Source organism: Tubulanus polymorphus, chromosome 6 (genome assembly GCF_964204645.1).
Source record: "Tubulanus polymorphus chromosome 6, tnTubPoly1.2, whole genome shotgun sequence".
Taxonomy (NCBI): Eukaryota; Metazoa; Nemertea; class Palaeonemertea; order Tubulaniformes; family Tubulanidae; genus Tubulanus; species Tubulanus polymorphus.
The window spans coordinates 8,936,494-8,958,118 of record NC_134030.1 but is presented as its reverse complement, the minus strand read 5'-3'; the positions used below and the strand labels follow the sequence as shown (position 1 = coordinate 8,958,118).

The 21,625-nt window shown below is 39.8% G+C and overlaps 1 protein-coding gene across 2 annotated transcripts in view; it reads left to right on the top strand.

The window, feature by feature from the left end:
* LOC141907670 (amyloid-beta precursor-like protein) overlaps positions 1-21,625 on the top strand; it is a 43,920-nt gene that overhangs the window by 13,868 nt on the left and 8,427 nt on the right. For both annotated transcript variants that reach the window (XM_074797389.1, XM_074797388.1), the window contains exons 3-7: positions 10,672-10,804; positions 14,257-14,493; positions 19,392-19,642; positions 20,359-20,454; positions 21,377-21,535. In XM_074797389.1, the coding sequence (XP_074653490.1) occupies positions 10,672-10,804; positions 14,257-14,493; positions 19,392-19,642; positions 20,359-20,454; positions 21,377-21,535 (876 nt within the window). The remainder of the gene's footprint in view (positions 1-10,671; positions 10,805-14,256; positions 14,494-19,391; positions 19,643-20,358; positions 20,455-21,376; positions 21,536-21,625) is intronic.

The window sequence follows — 21,625 nt, the reverse complement described above, 5'->3', positions numbered from 1 at the left end:
AGAGTAAAACACCGGTGTTGTCGCTCTCGCGCGTTGCTTAATGGCAGATCATTGAAATTTTGACTACACGCTGGCATCCGCCCGGTCGCGGCCAGTATTCATCGAACTACGACTGATGTATATTGAAGATGTCTGTCTTTCAGGCATCATTATCATCAGGCAACCTTGACTCTTAATGCATGACTGCCCGATCAATCCTTGATCCATATTCTTGCAATCATATCGGAGTTGACTAGTTATTATCAGTACCGTAACCGGGCGGCCACTGACCTGGAAAGCTCAAGGAACCAGAAAAATCAGGGAAATTGGGAAATTTTACCAAAAACCTGGAAAACTCGGGGATAATGCTATTGACCACGTGTTTCTTTATCAATACGTGATTCAATGAAAAATGAATAATTGCAACACTCAAATCTTAGATATTTCTCTGATTCGCTCAGGTAATTTTGTGTAGTCACATGAAAATATCAAGGAAAACTCTGTGGATTTGCAAAAAGAGCGAAATCTGGTCGCCCTTTGTAACTGCCAATGGCATTTAAATCTAACCTTGATCCGTATATGCATAATCCTGGTCTTTCATGACCCACGCACGACAATAATGGACGACCACATCAGAGTATAGTGGTGCCATTTTCAGTATACGGTGTGGAACGGTCGCTAGCTTTTATCATCGCACGGATGGCTCGATACAGCCAACTGGTCCCACTCGCTGTGACAATCAAAGCTTGTCGTACACCGCAACGTGAGGTACCTTCTCTTAATAATACCCCTACTCTCTCTTAGCTTTAGAAAGGTTTGCCGGATCAATCATCGTCTTATTAGCAACACCTGCCTTTAATACTTGTTGCAGGGTATTAGAGGTGGGTAGTGAACGGTTGTTATTGCACAGGTTTCTGCCAGGTTCTGAATCCCGGAAAGTTATTCACGTAGCTACGCTTAAAATCGAACTCGATTCGACTCCTGAAGTTGTTTATTTCTCTTGAACAGACACGTTTATTGTTGCGAAGGCAAATAGATTGTACAGACATCAAGTCAATGGATGGGTTCCGCGTGTGATTTGAAAACATTATTTTTTCAATTTCCATCAAACGTCAAACGGGCTCAATCCACTTAACCCTTTCATTGCTGACTAATTAATACCCTGGAGATAATTTGAATGTGTTGAATAACGGGAATACCACTATAGCGAGTCCACACCGTGGTGCGGTGTATCGTTAGTTACTAATATTTCACTTAGTAATGATAGGTGCTGCCATCTTTCAATAGAGATAAAAGTAATTACTAATTACATCGATACACCGCAGTGCGGTGTACTAGCAAAATCTATCACCGATTTATACACCGCATTGCGGTGAAGACGCTCTGAAAGGGTTAAACCATTACTTGGTCCGTACTTAATTGGAACAGGCCAAATTCAGACCGTTCGTAAATAATGTAGCGCAAACAAGGCTCTAACAGTCGATGGATTGTGCGTGGGATTTGAAAACTATTTTTTCCATTTTCAATCGAACAAGCTCAATCCGAATAAACCGTCAGAATTTTGTCAGCATTTTACGAGAGATTAATCTAATCAGCTGTATACGTCGTGGTAGTTGATGTTATAGTGAAAATCATTGAATTATCAGCTACAACGACCGGTTCACTCAGTATACCACACGGCCGCCGCCGCCAGGAGCATCGATACAACCAGGTGTTTAATGAGAGAAACCGTATTGGGCTAATTAATCAAATCTACAAGGAGCTACGACGCGCACGTCAAAGACGATTTGTCAGATTCGATTAGAGATGTGTCATTACGATTCTCGGTTGTTGACTCTTCGAGGAAATGTTCTATTTCGATCGATTGATATTTTCGACGTTGTATTCAGTTCGAAATGTCAATGTATTTTACTAATTAAAAGCCGTACAATAGCAACACTGACTTTCTCACCGATTTTGAAATTTTTAACATTGTTTTAAGTTCGAAATGTAACTTATTTTGCTAATTAAAAGCCATACTAGTAACACTGACTTTCGCTCCCTATTTCAATTGAAATTTTCAACATTGTTTAATCTGAAATGTCAAATTATTTCATTAATTTACAAACATACTTTAACGTTTAAATCTGAATCTGCTTATTGCCAGATTTTAGTCAGTAGACTAGGACTATGTATGAACGTGTATTACATTTACACGTTGAGAAATAGGTATAATTTCTTCCGTTGCTGGGAAATTTTTTTTTCCATTTGAACAGTAAATATACATACCTGACCATATGACTGCTATTTGAGAGTAGTTTCTACACTTTTTAAACGCTCAACTACTACCAAAAATATCAAAATACTCTCAAAATCAGAACCATTTCTAATTAATTCTTTATCAAAATACTGTTTTTTGTCTCACATTACTCTGATTTTTTGGTGAAACTCACTACAATTAGAGATATAAGGTCGCCTGACCTTAAATAGGTACAATATACATATATACGTACATGTACATACATGTGAATTTGAATTTCATCCTAGAAACTATAATCGTCGCTTTGAAACTGGTGAAGAGTAAAGGGTTAATGTCGCGTGGAGTAACCTTATTGATTCGAATAGTAAAATATATACGTAATGATATTCACCATTGAAAACGTTTGCGTGGAAAAAAAAACGTGAAATACCACGAAAAATGTCGAACGTGGGCCTTCAAACAGCGTGGTGAATTGGCAACGACAAAGTCATAACGTCATTTGGAATACTTTCTACTATGTATAGTAGAAAATATACCCCCACCTGATAATACTATTCATTCATAACCCGTTCAAGTAGAAATATGAATATTCTGTTTAGATGCTCGCGGCCTTGTTTGCAAATACTTTTTTGGCGCATCCATGTAATGACTTTTCGGGAAAATACACAAAATCGTACTATTTTTTGTTTTGTTGTGTTTTATTTTTTTTTTTCGTAGTCATTAGATAACTTGACAAACTTCATCAGGGCCAAATAAAACGTTGTATAGTGACTTTGTAAATTTGACATTTCAGTTGAAATCTTATCGCGTAGTGAATCATCATCATCATTTCGAGGCTATTGATTCTCCCTCCGGACATTATCTGCTCTGCACGGCGTTGTTGTGAAGGATGTCTCTGATTAATTATTTTTTCTATTAGCGCCGATTGATATGATATTGTATCGGTATGCTTTGAATGTTATTAGTATCGCGACATCTCAGGAAGGTCTCTCTACCCGATAAGCTATAATTTAGTTTTTCGGATAATTGGAAAAAATTCGTCACATCTCTCTGAAAATAAGTTTCCGTCTTAAGCCAATCGACATTGCTTTGAAATCGATGAGATTTTTATTTGAAATTCTCTTTTTCGATTTAAAGTGTTTCAATTTTCTCGAGCTGCTTTCAAACTCCCTTGTTGAAGTTGATTTCTTTTATTTCTGATATGAGATATGGAAGACTTCATCACCTCATCGCAAAGTAGTTCCCAAATGGCTTTTTCCCATTACGATTTTTGTTCTGTCAAATTTCATTGAATTCATAAATGAATGTTGAAATTTTAAACAAATCTCGGGCTTCCATTACAAGCCCTTATTTAAATACTGTCTGTTTGTGTGTAGTGTCTGTATTTCAGCTAAAACTTAGCTTCGTTGTTAGTGGATGGATCTTGATGAAACTTGGGTACAATGTTAGTAAGTGCAGAGAATGCGGGCCCAGTGTGCCACCTAGCAGCAGAACTAGGCACTAAAGACTGTTTTTCAGCAGCATGACCTTGAAGATGACTTCATAACTGAGGAAAGGTTGAAGAAAAGTGGTCTTGACTAAATTTAGCTATTGGTCCTAGATACAAACATATCCAAAATGCACTGGGAAATAACGCATGGGAATTTCGGAGTTCCAGATTCGAGCCTAAGCCCGAGAATCATTGTCATCTGTGGCTTGTTTTCGTATTAATTCATGGAATTGAAAGTTGAATACAGCTTTTTCAGTGTCTGGAGTTTCGATCAATGGTTTAGTCTCAAATGTATTAAATTCAATTTGATTTGAGTACAAGATAAGATTGCTAATACAGATGATATTCATACAGGGCCCAAAGCTATCTGTGATTTCAGGTTGGAGTAATTTCAATTCAAGCAATGCTCGACGATGTGTAACTTTGCCGCGATTGCATCATGCAAGCGGACGACAATGAATATGGATTTATCGATGATGCAGGAAATAAATACTCGTACAACAGCAACTAAATCAATGATGCCGGCATGTAGCTTTAACTGGCAACACTTGAAAGTTGATTTCTTCAAAACAGCGCATATCAGTCATACCAGCGTGGGCATACAGTACTTCGGAAGAAGAATAAACCGTTAATTGAAGTCATGGAATTTTAAATTTATTTAAAAAAACCTGAGCGGGGAAAATTTCTTCATAAATATTCATGGATTCTGTGGTTTCCTCTCCCCCCTCCCAGTAATAGCATGATTATTTCAAAAAGTTATAGACAAATTGATGAGCAATTAAGGAAAGATTAGGGACCGAAAGATTTCGCGGATTTAGATTTCAACAGTTTGATTCATTGGTTATTTACGAGTCAGCCTTATATTGATGAGATTTATTTGACTCGTCATTCATATAGCCTGTAACTGTCTTTTACTTGGAAAGCATTTTACAGCTCAGCTGTGTCAGTTGTTGAGGATCGAATTGATTTTAGCTTCTCGTCATATGTAACTTACATGTGTGGGAACTACGTTGGCTAATGGCAAGCGGTTTGAAGTAGAAGTGACACTTTTCTCTGATATCCAGTTTCCAGTTCTGTATACAATGAAGTAATTGATGCACGTTCGGTCGTAACAGTGTCACAGAATCGTGTCTCACTATAGTCGTGTCTTATTACATCTACTTTTACATTAGCGTTTTTTTTGTTGATTCGCGAAGTGGCTATGCTCTAACTTTCACCACGGTCAAGTGGATTGGCACTGCAGCTGTTAATGGACGGTTAACCCCTTAATTATCGGGTACCAGCTGGTGAAAAGCTGTCTACATTTCATGGATAAACATTTGATACCGTTCTGGTCGTCACAATCAGTTACCACTGTCTGATTGTCATAATTAGTCATCCACTGTTTGATTGTCACAATCAACTGTCCCACTGGTCAATTGTCACAATCAGTCATCCACTGTTTGATTGTTACAATCAGTCGTCCACTGGTGGATTATCACAATCAGTCATCCACTGTTTGATTGTCACAATCAGTTGTCCACTGGTCGATTGTCACAATCAGTCATCCGCTGTTAGATTGTCACAATCAGTCATCCGCATGTTGATTGTCACAATCAGTCATCCATATGTTGATTGTCACAATCAGTCATCCACTCATTGATCTCGACCGTCATTAATGAGTAACTGATCCCGTGACAAATACCATCTTATGCTGTTAAAACTCAGAACACCCATTAGAGCAGCCGGCACAGTGGGAACATTGAGTTGGAACATATAAAGTGTTCTGGAACATTTCAATTTCCAATTTATATACTCTGTCACAGCAGAGAACAAATATCAACAATTATCATAACGTATCAACTGCAGTTCGATTTTTAAGTGTTCAAATTAATGTTCTCCTCGTTCGGAGACGCATGGGGGCAAACATCGTGTATTGGACCGACAGATATCTTGAAGATATCCAAAAACCGATTATCTAATATCTTTCCTTTCAAACCGATTGAAGGGTAAGATTTTATCGGTAAGATTTAAACGGGAATTTTTCATTCGTCGACCAATCAGCCTTCGTGACGAATAACTTAAAAACATTCTCGGCCGTATCGCGATCGTTTAGTATTTCAGTCGATTTAAACGTATTCGTTCATCCCTAAAGTTACGAATTAGGCGAACTTGACTTCCATAATACGACGAAGTACTCATTGATCGTCGAAGCAGCGCGCGCACACCCCGACTATACGTCGGCGTAATATGCTTCATACAGAAATCATAATTTCATTTACAAATGTCAACCGCGTACGTTCGCAAAACAGTTGATGATAGGGACCGTAACTGTCACCACGACAACGACGACGACGACGTAGGCGGGAAAAACGCGAAAAAAATGTGTATATGACGAACGAGCTCGGAGATTTAATTCGAACGTATTCAAAAATACTGGCAGATTATAAATATGCTAGGCATTTTTTTTCCATTTTAAGCTTCTTAACTTCAGCGATATTGATTTTATTCGTGGAGGTTTGGCAGTGGATACAAACACACTAAGCCGATATGATTCAATCTCCAAATTGCCTCCAATAAAGTGTTCCCGTGTTATTTGTTTTTCAATCGTGAATAATTCTGAAATCTCTTCGTTTATGGATACGCAAACCTGACTACCACTAGTATTTGAGAGAGTAGTGATCCTACTCATCTGAGAGCTAAATTTGTACCAAAATTCAAAATCAACATAGTACAAGTCAACCCCTATATACCGCCATCCCATATACCGCCCTCCCATATACCGCCATCCCATATACCCGCCTATCGCCAGGTTTTCTCGATGTACATCTCTATACAAATACATAGTCAAACGCCCCCGATATACCGCCATACTCTCTATACTGCCAAAATCGTTCTGCACCGATGTGGGCGGTATATGGGGGGTTGACTGTACACTGAAAATCAAAAAGGTTTCTAGTTCATTTTCAATTAAACTGTTATTTTTTACGTCGAAGTATTACGAAATATTACTGAAAACTATTCCACAATGGAAATACCAGGTAGTCGGGTGTGGATATGTCGACTAAAGACTTAAGACAATATTGTATGAGATGGTTGCAATTTATTTCAGAGTGACATCGTGATAGTGAACGTGGTTTCTCGGAAATATTTTTCTTGATGCTTCGAGAACAAGATGACGGTTCGATGGAACTGTTGATCAAAACGAATTGGATTATTAAAAAATATGAATAAATACTAGCGAAATCACAATGTAATTAGGCAGTAAATAGTTTGAAATCAGATTCGTTATGGTTGAACTTTTCTTAGGTAGTGTTAATCATTTTCTGGAAGCACGGGTGGTCATTCCCGGCGTGTTTCAGAAAGTTCAATTTCGTCGTTTTTTGTAAAGTCTCGCGAAATAAGAAAAATAGTAATACGAAGCCCGGTGTAATTTCCCTCTGTATCGGCGATGAAACGAAACATTCTTTGAAACAGGGTCTCGTATATTCTAATTTTCTCCCGGGAAATTCTTTCGTCGTCTTTGTTTTGCATCCGGTCCAATTTCCTTCGAATCACGGACCGAAACTTCGTCCTGCTAGAATACGTCCTGTCGTCGTCGTGAATCTTGTTACGAAGGTTTTTTGTTATTTTTCTTTTAAATGCGTTCATATTTCTGGTTTTCTAGATAGATACACGCGTGTATCTCGCTTGTACCGCGGCCTACCTGTCTATGAGAGAAATCTTAAACTTGCGCATTTCGCCCGATAGTCCGATCTAATTTCAGTACCGTCTGAAAGCCGTTTCTGAAAGCCGTTTCATGTAAATCGATGCCTATCCTCTATTTCTCTGTGGTGGTTATTCAACAATGAAAAAAAGACAATAGCACAAGTAGGCTATGTACGGTTATCAGTTTTTTCTTTTATGAAGTTAAGATTCTAAAGCTAAGCGAAATTAAAGGAGTTCGTTGATCGGTAATGGTTTGAGATATGTGTTAAAAAAGTTTGAAATTGAAACGGAAACTTTAGGAAATTTTAGTCTCTTGAGACAATATTGACATCAAGGTTTTAGGCCAGCCGTAGGCTGACCCTTTTGCTATATAAATGGTGCGAGTGTCCAGATGAAAGGAGGCTTTTTGACTGCACAACTGCGCGCATTAGATAGAAGTTCCTCAATCACTAAGCCAAAAAGTTAAAATGGAAACGTTGAAATTTATTTTAATTTTTTTTTGTTTTTCGGAAAAATAAATGGGTGAAATGGGAGGGGGAGTAGTCTGTCTGCAGCAATAGTTTTAACTCCGATGGTATGATTCATTGATTTTAAAGGATTGTAGTTTAGATGACATAAGACTAGAATTGAATTTGGGCTCAATAGTCATTAAAAGCGATATCTTAAAATCTATTGACTGCTTTGCTGCCTCTTAATATCCTATCTTCCACCAGGGAAGCTCGGACAAGATTTCATATTTCATAATCATACTCCTATTATAGACAAAAGGCTATGTCTCCAATTAATTTCCCGGGAAATTCAACGAGACTTGCTCCGCGCGACGACGATGAGGGTCATCTTCGGTGTCAGCTTCGTCGCGTTCTTCTTCAATCGAAAATAACCGTCGGTTGCCATGGTAAATTTCATCTTCGATCATTCGCCGTCGCGAACGACGAGAGATTTGGGACGACGAGGAAAAAAGGATTTATACAAATCGCATTTTGATGGAATGACTGGCGTCGTTTAACTTGAATGTACCCGATGTCAATTCAATTGATGGATACTAAGTCCGCTTCACTACGCGGTATTTTCGTATTTAACGCAGTTCCTCGTGGATTCTTGATATCATTTCGATCTGAAATGTCATCCCTCTGATGGTCGGAAATTTTCATCTGAAAATCTATAAATATCACAGTTGTTTTTTAGAAACTGACTTAGGAAAATACAGTTTTGAAATAATTTTACCCTGTTCTTTTCCATTTAAAATGCGTGTAAAAGAACAAAATCTTCTTATTTATACCTTTGGCCCTTCCGGAGAAATCTGTACTGCAAGTATTTAAAAAAAACCGTCTAAGTAAGCGTGAACAAGAAGTTTAAGTCACCTTTTAACATTTCCCGATATGTTGTTTTCTCAGCGATGTGCCACTCTGAGACCTGAGAAAAATCAGTGTTGATGCTGTGCTGGTTAGTAGTGTAGACTGATGAATTTCATCGCCGTTTAATTCAATTATCTCTGCGACAGTTAAACTGATTTACACAGATGAAACAACTGCCATTCGATACATCTATCGCAGCCTTTTCATCGGCGGATTTAATTTTTCGTGCGGGCGATGACAAAAATGTTGACAAATCGAATCATCGCGAGCAGGACCGACCGAACAATGAATTACGAAGCGCGATATGTAATAAGTAGCGAATTGTGACTGTTATGCGTCCTGGCAGGAATTTATACGATCACGCCAGTATTTTTGGCCCATGCCAAGTTAGACCCGGAACAACTCTGTTTGCAGGGGTACCAAATGGGCCCGGGCCAAAATTTTATAGCACAGGTCAAATTATTGCATGTGAATTGCAACAAAGTGACTCATTTCGCTTTGTTTCAGCATTGTTTACATAGTATTGAGTGAGTGATTTATGTGTGAGCGCGCTCTCTAATTAGGCACGGGCCAAATTGTCCGGGTCCGATCGGTGGCAATTTCTTGGCCCGTGCTTAATCGTCTCCGTGTGAGCGCAGGCTGTAGATCTGCTCGCAAATACCCTAAGCCTAACCATGGAGCCAGAGTCCATGGCCTAACTCAGGTCGCATTAGATCTGACCCAATTGTTAGGTTGTAAGGAATCCACAACCAGTCGCCCATTTTTCAGTCGGGGAATTTTTACAACATTGTACTGATCGCCGATCAGACGTGTTCTATTTCTTACGACGATTGGATCGGATCTTTCGTGACCAGAGTGTACTTACGACCGATCGTAAGGTCATAGCCAATAAACGGCGATGTATACATCACATGACTTAAGCAGTCGGTTCAAAACGATCGTGGATCTCAGGTGACCCGAGTGTAGGGCTAAGATCCTACAAAACAAGTCTTGGCCGAATTGGCGAGTTGGCGAGTGTTCTTAGGACCAAATCGTAGACAATCAGATCGATCTTAGTGCGACCTCTGCGTTTTGCTTAAGATAATATAATGAACAATCATGGTCTAAATTGTCATTTGAGTCACGCATTATCGGGGCGATGACTCCATGTGAGAGATACTTCATGTAGCAGTACCCGGATACAGTTTTCGTATTCAATTTTCGTATTCAATATTATCTCCCGGTACTAACCTGCACAATGGGAGGCGTGGCTCTGGTTCCCGAAATCTTTTTCGCCTTCCTTTGATCTTTCTTCATCTCCCTCGACATGATAAACTGAAATGTCTAGTCTTCCTATTAGCGTTTGTATATCTAGACTTGAGAATGCTCGCTGCGGGTATTTTTTTTCCTCTAACAAATGTTAACTTTAACTCCCTCCGAGTCGCTAAAACCTGAGAACTTTGTGCAGCATCTTGTTTGGTAAATAAATAGAATATTATGATTTTTACTTTCATAGCAGATGCCTGTATGTTAGCTCTTTTTTAAAAAGAAAATGTATTTCGAGGCTTAGTAAAATGCTACCATGTTTCTCCCCCTTCTCTACCAACCAAAGTGACCAGGCAGGCTGGTGTTTTTCGTTATTCTATTAAAAACAACAGATTTTGCATTATATGTAACTGAAATTGTAAAGGAAAATAAAGATGATTTTATTTTAAAACAAATTGATGGAATTTTTTTCGAATAAAGAAAGATTGAAATTTCCAAATATGGATATAAAATTGCGGGTAGGTAAAGACAGGGTGATGATCTGCTGACTGCATATTAATGCTTTCAAGTGACATATTGTCATATTCATTACCGGGTACTTCTTTTCTGCTTGCTACCATTATGTAAACCTTTAAAAAAAAAGTATATTCACACGTTTATCTTCTCGTATTTTCCAGATGTATCCCGGTATGGACATTACTAACATCGTCGAAGCGACACATTTCGAGACGATCAGCAACTGGTGCAAACGTAACCACAAACATTGTCACCGAAACGGAGAATACACAATACGACCAATCCGATGTCTCGGTACGTATGCTTTATAGTTTGGCTACCGGGTATGGTCGCCAGGTGGCGCTTTCATCGCGTAGGCCACTATGAAACGCGATGATTGCCTGAGAGGTTGATTATTCATAAGAAATCGATGATTTTAATGTCAATCGAAAAGTGATGTGCAGAAGACTCTGCTTCATGGATCATTTTGGACTAGGAAACTTGAGTATTGAGCGATATCCAAGTTGGATCGTATTAGATCTCAAGCTTCCACTGTCCGTCTGTCTTTCAGATCGATCTTGATGAAACTTGGATACAATTCATAGTATAGGGTCTAGTTGTGCAGTGTGAACAATAGGCCCAGTGCGCCACCTAATGACAGAACTAGGCATTAAAAACCCTATTTTTCTGTGACCTGACTTTGAAGATGAGCTCATAATTGAGGAATGTAATCTATATTTAAAAAGTTGTCTCGACAAAATTTAGCTATTGGCCCTAGTAGATACGACATTTCAAAAATGGGAACGAACATATGGTAATTTTGAAGTTCTAGATTGCAGCCTGAGCCCAACGACCATTATCGCCTATGGCTTATATAATTCAGCGTTGGGAAAATGTACCAACAAGTAAAGAGTTAACGCGTTATCCCAGTTGCCCGGATCTGTCTCGAGTGGAGTCCGCTGTACTCATCACTCCGCTGAAATCATCGTTAAAAACTGTTATACTTCTTCCACTAAAGATTCAACTGTGTCGAGAAAGCGGAATCGATTTAATCGAGAAGATCGTTTTTTTTTTTCAGCGTTCGCCGATTAAGATTTCAGATAATCCGCAATAAGGAAATGCATTGAGCCAATGCGAGATTATTATGAGCGCTCGAAGAGCGCTTGCTCTTCTGTTGCCAAGAGTAGAATAATTAATTTGCCCATCAACAGTTTTTCTCCTCTCGAGGTAGAATTGATGTCGCGAGACGAGTTTAGAGGAAATTAATGCCAGAAGATTTCATTGACCATTTTTAGTGTGTATGTCATTATATATCCCTGTATGTCTTCGATGTACATGTATAACTTTTGATAAACTCAAAGTTTCAAATTTCGAAAATAATCTATTAGATAAGAACCTATATTAATTTGGTATATGCACCAACAGTAAATGAGGGTTGCCACTGACCTGGAAAACTAGGAAAACTGGGAATCGGAGAAGTCTAGAAAAAATCAGGGAATTCGACAAATTTACCTAAAACCTGGAAAAGTCATGGAATTGCGCAACACTTGTTTCTTTATCAGTACGTGATTCCATGAAATTTCTCTGATTCACTCAAGGAATTTCGGGCAATTGCATGGAAAAATTGGGGAAATCTTTTTAAGGGATTTATAAACGGGCGGTAATGGCCACCCTGTAAATATTCCCGATGGACATCCGTTTGTATATTAGCTGAGCTGCGGGCCGACTGAAACGCAACGACGATAATTAGCGGAGAATTTGTAACGATTCCGACAGGGAAATTCCAGGCACTTGCCGTAATTGGTTCGCTCTTATTCCTAGTCTCGCATCTGTCATTATTGTAAATGTCTCTGCCGCCCCCGCCCGCGTGTGTAGGCCGTTCGTTTGGCAGCGGTTCGAGACACTTTTTTGAAGGCGGTTATGATGGAAAAGTGAAATATTTTATAAACAATTTTTTTACCGTCTTGGCGTTGAAATGTCTAGACATATTTCAAGTCATTATTATCACCCGGAAAGCCTTTGAAAAGCATGATATTTTGAGTTTGAATGCTTTACTCTATTGGGCCTGAACAGTCGCAACTGAAATTTTGCAAGATTATGGGATGATTGGGAACTCTACCATCAGGCTGCAAGATTATGGGAAGATTGGGAACTCTACCATAGGGCTGCAAGATTATGGGAAGATTGGGTACTCTACCATGGGGCTGCGAGATTATGGGAAGATTGGGAACTCTACCATTGGGCTGCGAGATTATGGGATGATTGGGAACTCTACCATTGGGCTGCAAGGTTTTCGGAAGATTGGGAACTCTACCATTGGGCTGTGAGATTATTGGGAACTCTACCATTGGGCTGCGAGATTATGGGAATATTGGGAACTCTACCATTGGGCTGCGAGATTATGGGTAGATTTGGAACACTACCATCGGGCTATTATACCGTCGCGATAAATAAACCGTAAAAAAAGAATGCTGTAAATGTCAATTAAAACGATTCGAGCGGAAGATCCTAAACACATACAACACAGACTAATTATCGGATATCAGATAATATACCAACGCGAATTCCTATTTATATCTACGGCTATTGCTAATGAAGTGGCTTATATACGGCTTATTGTCGAAAGCCGCGTATAAATGATGGGTAATTATCGGCTCTGTCCTGAATCCGTCCTGAATCGGCCCTGGTTCATATTTCAGTAATAGCTCGCGTCGCATCATCTAGGTTGATAATATTTCATAGGAAATTAGTCGATGGCTCTACTATGGCCTCGCCTGAGCGAATTGGTCGTTCTGAAAAGGATGAACTTTATATTATACGCACGTACCGTTTCTCAGATACAGATGCCCAAGTTTAATCAGAATTGTCAAACTAAGTTCGTAGCCTTTTTTGTGCGAGGGGTGATAGATATTGTAGGAGCCAAGACTAAGTAATCATAAATGAAAACAGTTCTGATTCACTGTATAATGCTTCAGACGATGATATCTCTATAGTGCTTGGCTGCAAAACGATTTTTCGTAAAAAATGTATAAAAGCATGATTTGCATTGTAATCAACCCCTAGAACCTGAATTATCCGACTGGTAATTAGAATCCGCTGTGTACATGTGAGAGGTTCGTTTTAAATTATTTATGAAATGTATTCAAATACTTTCATCCATGTTTATCAGACCACCAATATACGGTAGTACGCCTCGAGTAGTAACCCATTGAGTTTTTCGGAAATCGGAAAACTGATATTTCTCTTTCCATAAAAATATCTCTCTAACATTCTCCGATGTGTATTCAGGTTCCCTACGACTCATTGATTCCTTAAAAACCCCTTCAAAACAGAAAATGCTTTCAAAGGTGTTCGGAAACTCCTTTAATTTGAACGCAATGCCCAAAACTCCTTTGAAACGCCTTCAATTTTGAGAAATAGGTCATTAGAAATGTTTGTCTAGTTTGTAGTTGTACAGTGGACAACGCCTAAATCGATACAGTTGGGACCTGGGTGTTTTTTACCCAATTAGGCGGTTATCAAATAAGAAACCAAAACTTACTAGCTTACTAGAACAACTGAATTAATGGTTTACTAGAACAACTGAATTAATGGTTTACGGAGATAAACAGTACCTATTTAGGAGGAGTCTACAGTTATATGAAGGGATATGAAAGTGATGCAGACACCTCCTCGAAATTTGAAGCTTTCTCCTATAAAACTCCTTGAAAACCCTTTATATCCAGGAATGACTAACCGGTAGTGACGGTTCTATTATTATTTTGCAGTTGGACCGTTCCAAAGTGACGCGCTGCTCGTACCCCGACACTGCAACTTCAGCCACGAACACGACCCGAAGAAATGTCTAGGTTTCGACGCTTGGACCCAGTCGGCGATGAAGAGATGCGCCGAACGTAACATGCACTTACATAAAAAGAACTACGCGATGTTGCAACCATGCGGTACCGACCTGTTCGCCGGTGTTGAGTTCGTTTGCTGCCCCAAATCACAGATTCCTCCTCAAAGTAAGTAGTAGTCCGCCTCTCCCATTTTTGGTTGCAGAGGTCAACGAATCGGTATCCTTTACCGCAGTTTCGATTTAAGTTTGATTCACCCGAGGGTCGATATTAGTTCATTCTCGACCATTGAGAATTGTGAAACCCGCTGGAACTTCTTCTCTCGCCTTTTTCCTTATAACGATAAAAAATCCTCAAACCTGGTAGTAATACCCTCAGTTAGCACTAGCGGGAAATCTTAACAGCTTGATAACTGGATCCAATGGTAGGTAGAATGTTTAACCAAACCAGTCATTTACATCGTAATGGATTTTGACCCTTCAGACTGTATTTTTGTGTCGCTTTCGTCCATCCGTCTATCCAGGCTGGCCGGCGTGCATCCAGTAAGAATCCTGCTCTATTGTCCACAGTTGTCGACCACTTTTCTCATAACTTAGTTGACGGATTATGGATGGGAGGAGGATTTGCTTTATCGTTTTTGACTACTGCAAGTAATCTAAGATGGCTGCCACAGCCTTGTTTCTGCTCGAATTCAACACTCTGCACCTTTTCCCCCTGTAAAGTCTGCAGTTTTGGACCATTTTTCTCATAAGTTAGTATCTCGGTTATACGATTTTGATCCAAGATGGCTGCCACGGCCATATTTGTAGAGCCTTCATATTTTGGTTGAGGGGTATTTATTGCTAGTGAAGCTCTAGTTTTCTGAGTTGTATTGACTGATCAACAGTTGTGAATTCCGATGGTTGTGATTCTCCGAGTGACCTTCCACTCAAAAAGTCAAGCGATGAATTTTCACGTATTCTACAATTGCGGACGCGAAGTGAATAGACTCTCCACCGGGCCTTGTATTAATTTCATCCCTGAATCGTCGACGGATTGATTTCTCGGCTATTTCCGTCTGGAGCCTTACAGCGCGTGATACGGCATACATCTTTGAATCTTAATGTCTTAGTCATGTCATCATGCGAGTTGCACGGCGGTGCGCTATCCTTCGCTAATGCATGTTTTATCAGTTCGCCGTCCGACGATGATTAATTCGCAGGCTTCGAGAGGCGGTATTCAGATCGATCGGTAGACTCTCTCTCTCCGTATGTTAGCTGAAAAATCATCGACTACCGCCGTGGTCAATTCATTCAACCAGGTTACATTCTTTCTCCGCCGGCTTAAGTGCTAAATCGTATTCCATCCACAGGTCCAGTCATCACTACCCAATTAGTCATCCGTATTATCAACTGATATAATGAGTGATGATGGTTTTAACCCTTTCTCCCTATAGAACAATAAGTTTTCAAACCGAAATCTGTCCCTTTCGTTAAGATTTTATCAGCATTTTGATCTCGGATTATAACTGTTTTAGATTCTTCCACCTACCAAGGACTACTCAAGGCTCATTACGAGCGGTCAAGTGTCTTTTTCCCCATTCTATAGAGTGAGAAGAACCATCATTGACCAAGTCACTAAGAATCAATAGGTTTTTCCTCAGACTGGTGGTAATATTAGTGGTTCTAATTGATACAGTCTGACAGTTTTCCATATGACTCTCAGTTTATCCATCCACCCATTTCAGGGTTCAATCACCACTACTTAAATTCTTATTCGGTCTACTGTTCTTTTTGCTTTTATAATTCTTAAACAGGGAATGAGCTGTTGCTCAATTCATTAGCTGGTTTACTTTTACCGGTGGAAAGAGATAGCTAACAAGTCACATTGCGTGCAAAGCTGTTAGTTACGACTGACTGTAAACCAAGCTGCGAGATTCCATGAACGCCTGTTTTGAGACGAGATAACGAGTCTTAACGGACGATTAGATATTGTTTCGGCGTTGAGAGATTGAATTTTTGTCATCGTTGTTAGTCAGTGTCGGTGATGTTTTCGTAGGATCTGTTGAGTCAGACTCGTCGGTGGTTGTTGACTGTATTACTCACAGTTCGCTTAACGACTTGTTGCGCGCCACTGCAGCCGGCTAAACGACACTGTTACCACGGTTACTGCATCGGTTATTACAGGCTTTATTACGGGATTTCAGCTCGTTCACGGATCACTTGAGATTTATATCCGTCGTTCAAGGCGTTATGAACATACGCTTCGTCGTCGTCGTCAGACAAGACTTGTCGAAAATAATCGTTATCGATTTTGTGTGTGAAGTCGATCTGATGATTTTGCCGCGATTTTTTGGCTGACTATTTCAATAATGCAAGTTTCCACGTGATTCGGGAAATGAACTACCCCGGTTTTGACACCCCTTAACGTTGAAGATTTGTTTTCATTGACGGATTAATATGCAACTTAAGAGATTAGGTGTTTTATTATAAAATGTATTATGGCCTTAAAGAGCCAATTCTAGTATCAAGAAAAAATCAAAATTATAAGCTCACATGAGGCATACATAAAACACAGTACCCAGTTTTATTGATTTATCTTTGACCCGGTGGAGGTTTGGTTTCATACCCAGTTTAAAGGTACATGTAATACCAGTCTATTTAACGCGGGTGCACTCAATAAAGCATAAGACCAACACGGGAAAGATTAATAACTTTTTTATCTGAATTTATTCTGAGCGACTCTATACTGACACTCACATTGATTAACTTCATATTCACAGAACTTTAAATACACAGATTATTTATACGATCTCTTTAGTAAGTCTCGCGTTTTCTCTGAAATGAAGCCTCGCCAACCTGCGTCATTCTTAATTAAATTGTTCACCCGGCTGAAAGTGGCTGCTTTTTGTTTGAACGTGACACTTATCGCGAACACGCAGTACATGGTTACCGCGGCAACGATTGTTCTTTCGGAGACCCATCTGCCCATCAGACGACGACAAAGATCAATCTCGATGTGAAACACCGTTTTCAGTTTCATCAGTCAACGAGCTTTTTAGTCGGCATCTGATGAGCCGAGATTTTATGATAGATATAAAATCAACGCCCAAGTGCTGACTTACTAATAATAACCGAAAGTGCTGGAGATGATTTGAAAAGTTTTTAAAATTCCAATCCAGTGTGTTGAATAACAGGCATACAGCTTACGTGCATTTACACTTTGGTGCGGTGTATTGTTAGTTACTAAAGCCCAACGCACACGGCAAAACGTTTCTTTCGCCGAAACAGAAACACGTTTTTCAGAAAACCTTTTTTTCTCGGGGAAAACGTTCTTCAGTTCGGCGTTTTTTGATTTGCTTCCCCGCACACTGCATAACAAAAAACAATCGAAAACGTTTTTTCACTATGAAAAAACGTTTTTTCGGTGCCGTGTGCGTTGGGCTTTATATTTCACTATGATTGTCAGTTGTTGCCAACTTCCACTACAGATTAGAACTAATTACGAATAGCATCAAAACACCGCAATGCGGTGTACTAGCTAACTTCGCCGATTTATACACTGCACCGGAGAGTAGACACACTGAATGGGTTAAGAACTTCTTTTTCAAACTTGATACCGACGTGTCTTCGTCAAAATTGGTTGTGCATAAATTGCTTACGAACGACGGTTCCTCCTGTCGCTATTGTAATAAGTAAATCGCGTGTTGATGATATTGGCGCGGGCTCGTATATTCTCCACTTGCCGCCGCCGCCGCGGTGCTCTCGAGTGCTGCTGCGTTAAATCAACATCGGTAATAGCCGACGATTAATTATTGCCCGTCTGTCGATTCGGACGCAGCCGGCATATGCGTGCGTTTAACGGTAACAGTCATAACTGTTGCCGCTCTAGAATTGTTTCCATGGCGTCTGATGGACACTCGAACGTCCCAGATGAGCGTTACTATGGCAACTAATTGCCACCTATTGGACTGATTGTCCTTCAAGGCCTGTCGCCTATCCGGAACAAGATGGGCCAGTAAAATAGGTCCGTTTGTTCCGTGACATGGTCAGCCCAATGTTGAACGTTTCGAAAAAGGCGACGGAATCGTTTCGCAAAATATGCTTGGTGACAATCTGAGGTCGTGAATGTTTGCCTTCGCTTACCTGGGGGAAAAGCTGTTTTTCTTAATGCTTCCCGCTTGGAAACAAAAGTTGACACAGCAGATGAGATTTATTCAAAAGGCGAAAACATCTTCTTGTTTAAGGAAATACACCTGATCTTATACCGGGAAACCGGTGTTCTGTTAATTTGATTTTCCAGGGACGTCTTATCGCTGACAAACAGTTTCTTTGTTCGGTTCATATCTCACCTCACTGAGCGCCGAACATTTCTCGCTACGGCAAGTGCCGCGTGATTTGCTGTCACTTGTCTTTGTTGTTTAAGGCCTGCAGAGCCAAACCATAAGATTGAAAATTTTCTACCTTATTACCAATACTGGTTATAGGCCTAACGTTCGTTACCGGAAGTAGGTATCAGTTTTCGCGTCAACCAACTATATTTCAATGAAAATCCGTCGGTTCAAGTTTCCAGTAAGCATTTTCTCAAAAACTATACACGCACTCACCTTTTCCAAGATTTCCCAATTTTTTTAGAAAATGCTTACTTGAACCGACGGATTTTCATTGAAATGTAGTTGGCTGATGCGAAAACTGATACCTACTTCTGGTAACGAACGTTAGGCCTATAACCCGTATTGTGGCTAATAGACCTAGCAGTCCAGAATATATCATAAATTGTATATATTTATCATGTACTTAACCCTTTCAGTGTGTCTACACCGCAGTGCCATGTATAAATCATTGATAGCCTTTGCTAGAACATCAATGTACTTAGTAATTAGTTTTTTTTATCTCAATTGATAGATGGCAACAACTTCCAAACAATGAAATATTAGTAACCATACGACGCACCAAAGTGTAAATTCACAATAGCGTGGTACTTGTTATACACTGCACTGGGATGGAATTTTCAAATAATCTCCAGTACTTTTGGGTATTATTACTGACTGGGTTGATAAACAGTTTCACATTTCAATCTGATTGCAGCTACGATGCCCGTGCAAAAGGCGATATCCTCCGAAGGAAGCGATGAGAACGTGGAGAAAGCAAAGAAACCGCCGATGGCCGCTAAACCGGAGAAAACCGTTAAGAAAGCCGACCCGCATCCGGAGAAAGAGGACGCGTATACGGCGTATTTACACTTCAGCGAAGATCCAAACCATCAACTGAACGAACACGAACGATTCAAGGCTGCAATGAAAACATGGATGAATTCTCATCATGAGAAGATAACTAGGGTACGTAGATGCAGCGGTCGATGAAATTTCAATATCTAGGATATGTGTATATAGTATCGGTAGAACAGTCCAGGGTGTCTACTGTATGGGCATATAACACTGAAGCCAGACATGCACTGTAGCTGAAAAACATGTTCCCAACTAAAAAATCACATCCGTTTTTTTGTTTGGCGGAAGCAAGTGCAAACAAGAAGTGGCATTTCGAGTCATGTTTTCATGAGTCCGTGCGCAATTGACTGTATGAACCATGTTATTGAACTGATTTCAAGTACGGCAGGTAGCTCGGATTTGGTTTTCTAATATCATTAGTAAGGTGACAAGACCATATCGACACCAGATTCTATAACTAGTTTCATTCTGCAGTAAGAAATCCAATTGAGGGTATAGAGTTACCCACTGTACTTGAAATCAACCAAATTATGCTTAAATTACGTCCTTGAACCTCATTTTTAACACGGGATTATCAACTAGGTTAAGGTTACGAATCAATACTAATAGAAAGCTGGTCCTTGAATTGTGAATTAGCTGTTATGCAATGAGGAACAGCCTCAAGCCTGTTGATTGATACTAAGTCCATTTGGTTTCTCTGAAACTGTTCAACCAGACAATTCTAGAATATTTCTAGCAATTTTAGAATATTTATATGCAACCGATAATCGAACCGATAAAATTGAATCAACTGATTTTCATCAAGGCTATACTTTCTTTTCAAACAGATGATGAAAGATTGGAACTCGGCACGTGAACACGTTGAACAGCTAAGATCGAACGACCGAAAAGCGGCTGACAAACTAAACATGGAGATCACCGAGGTATGCTTGTTGTTTCTTTCTTTAAGCCATTTCTATACATAACGCAACCACCAGAGACCATCATTCTATACATGATTAACTAGTAGCAGACCTGACTCGGTAAAAAATTAGTCCCTCTGCTCCTTTTCATATACATGGATAAAGCATTTTGTGGCCTTGCATGTTAATAATTAATGTTCGTGACCTTGAAAATATCCCCAGTCACCCCTGAATCACATTGCCAGTACATGTAGTTACCTTTTCTCGTCCAGGGTTCTGTTTCAAAAGAGCTACCAAGCGTAATGACAGTTAGTTTTGATTGTGAGTTCATCGAAAGTGAGAAGGCTGTCATTAGCGACTAATCATAATTTTGTTTCATAGTCATCATCCACTTGGTGTGAAAAAAAGAGTAGGAAAATATGTACATGTACAGAGAATGATATATTTTCTATTCTATGCCCTATATTGTGGCTGTTATAAAAGCCACATCAAAAGGTTTAGATCTAATCCCAGTCTGTAGATTGACGAATAGAAGGGGTAACTAGTATTCATGCACCCAACTACAGTCAGTAGCGTTCGCGTAACAAAAACAATTTGCCTTTTTGCGTTCGTCGCATCGGGTATTCGACAATGTCTTAAAGAAGGCGACAGACTGATTTATCGGGGATGAATCAGGTTGGCGGAAAAGATTGAGTTTGTCATGCGACTGATTGGTAAAATGAGGTTATTCTTCGCAGTCGTGACCATATGAGTCATCGCAGACTAGCAGACGCTGATTGTTGTCGGAGTGAATTTTCCGTAAAAAAAGAAACTGCCTGCAGCGAGCGCCGAACCGATATTGTGTGTTCATAGTTGCATATATGGAGTCAAAACGAAATATCTGATGAAATTGTACCCAATAAAGGAATGAAATGTATTTATTCTTTTTTTGTTCGTTCCACAGCGTTTCCAGAAAATGTACCAAGCAATGGAACAAGACGGCGCTGCCAGAAAACGTCAACTGGTTGCCATTCATCAGCAACACGTTCAGGCCAACCTCAACAAGCAAAAGAGGAAAACTATGGACGAATACATCAAACAATTGAAAATGGTGGACCCACAGGTTAGTAGAGTACACTTTGCCCACTTAGCATATATGGCCGGTTTTATAGACTGGTTTTTACCCAGTGGTTAACTTCAAACTCCGAGGCTA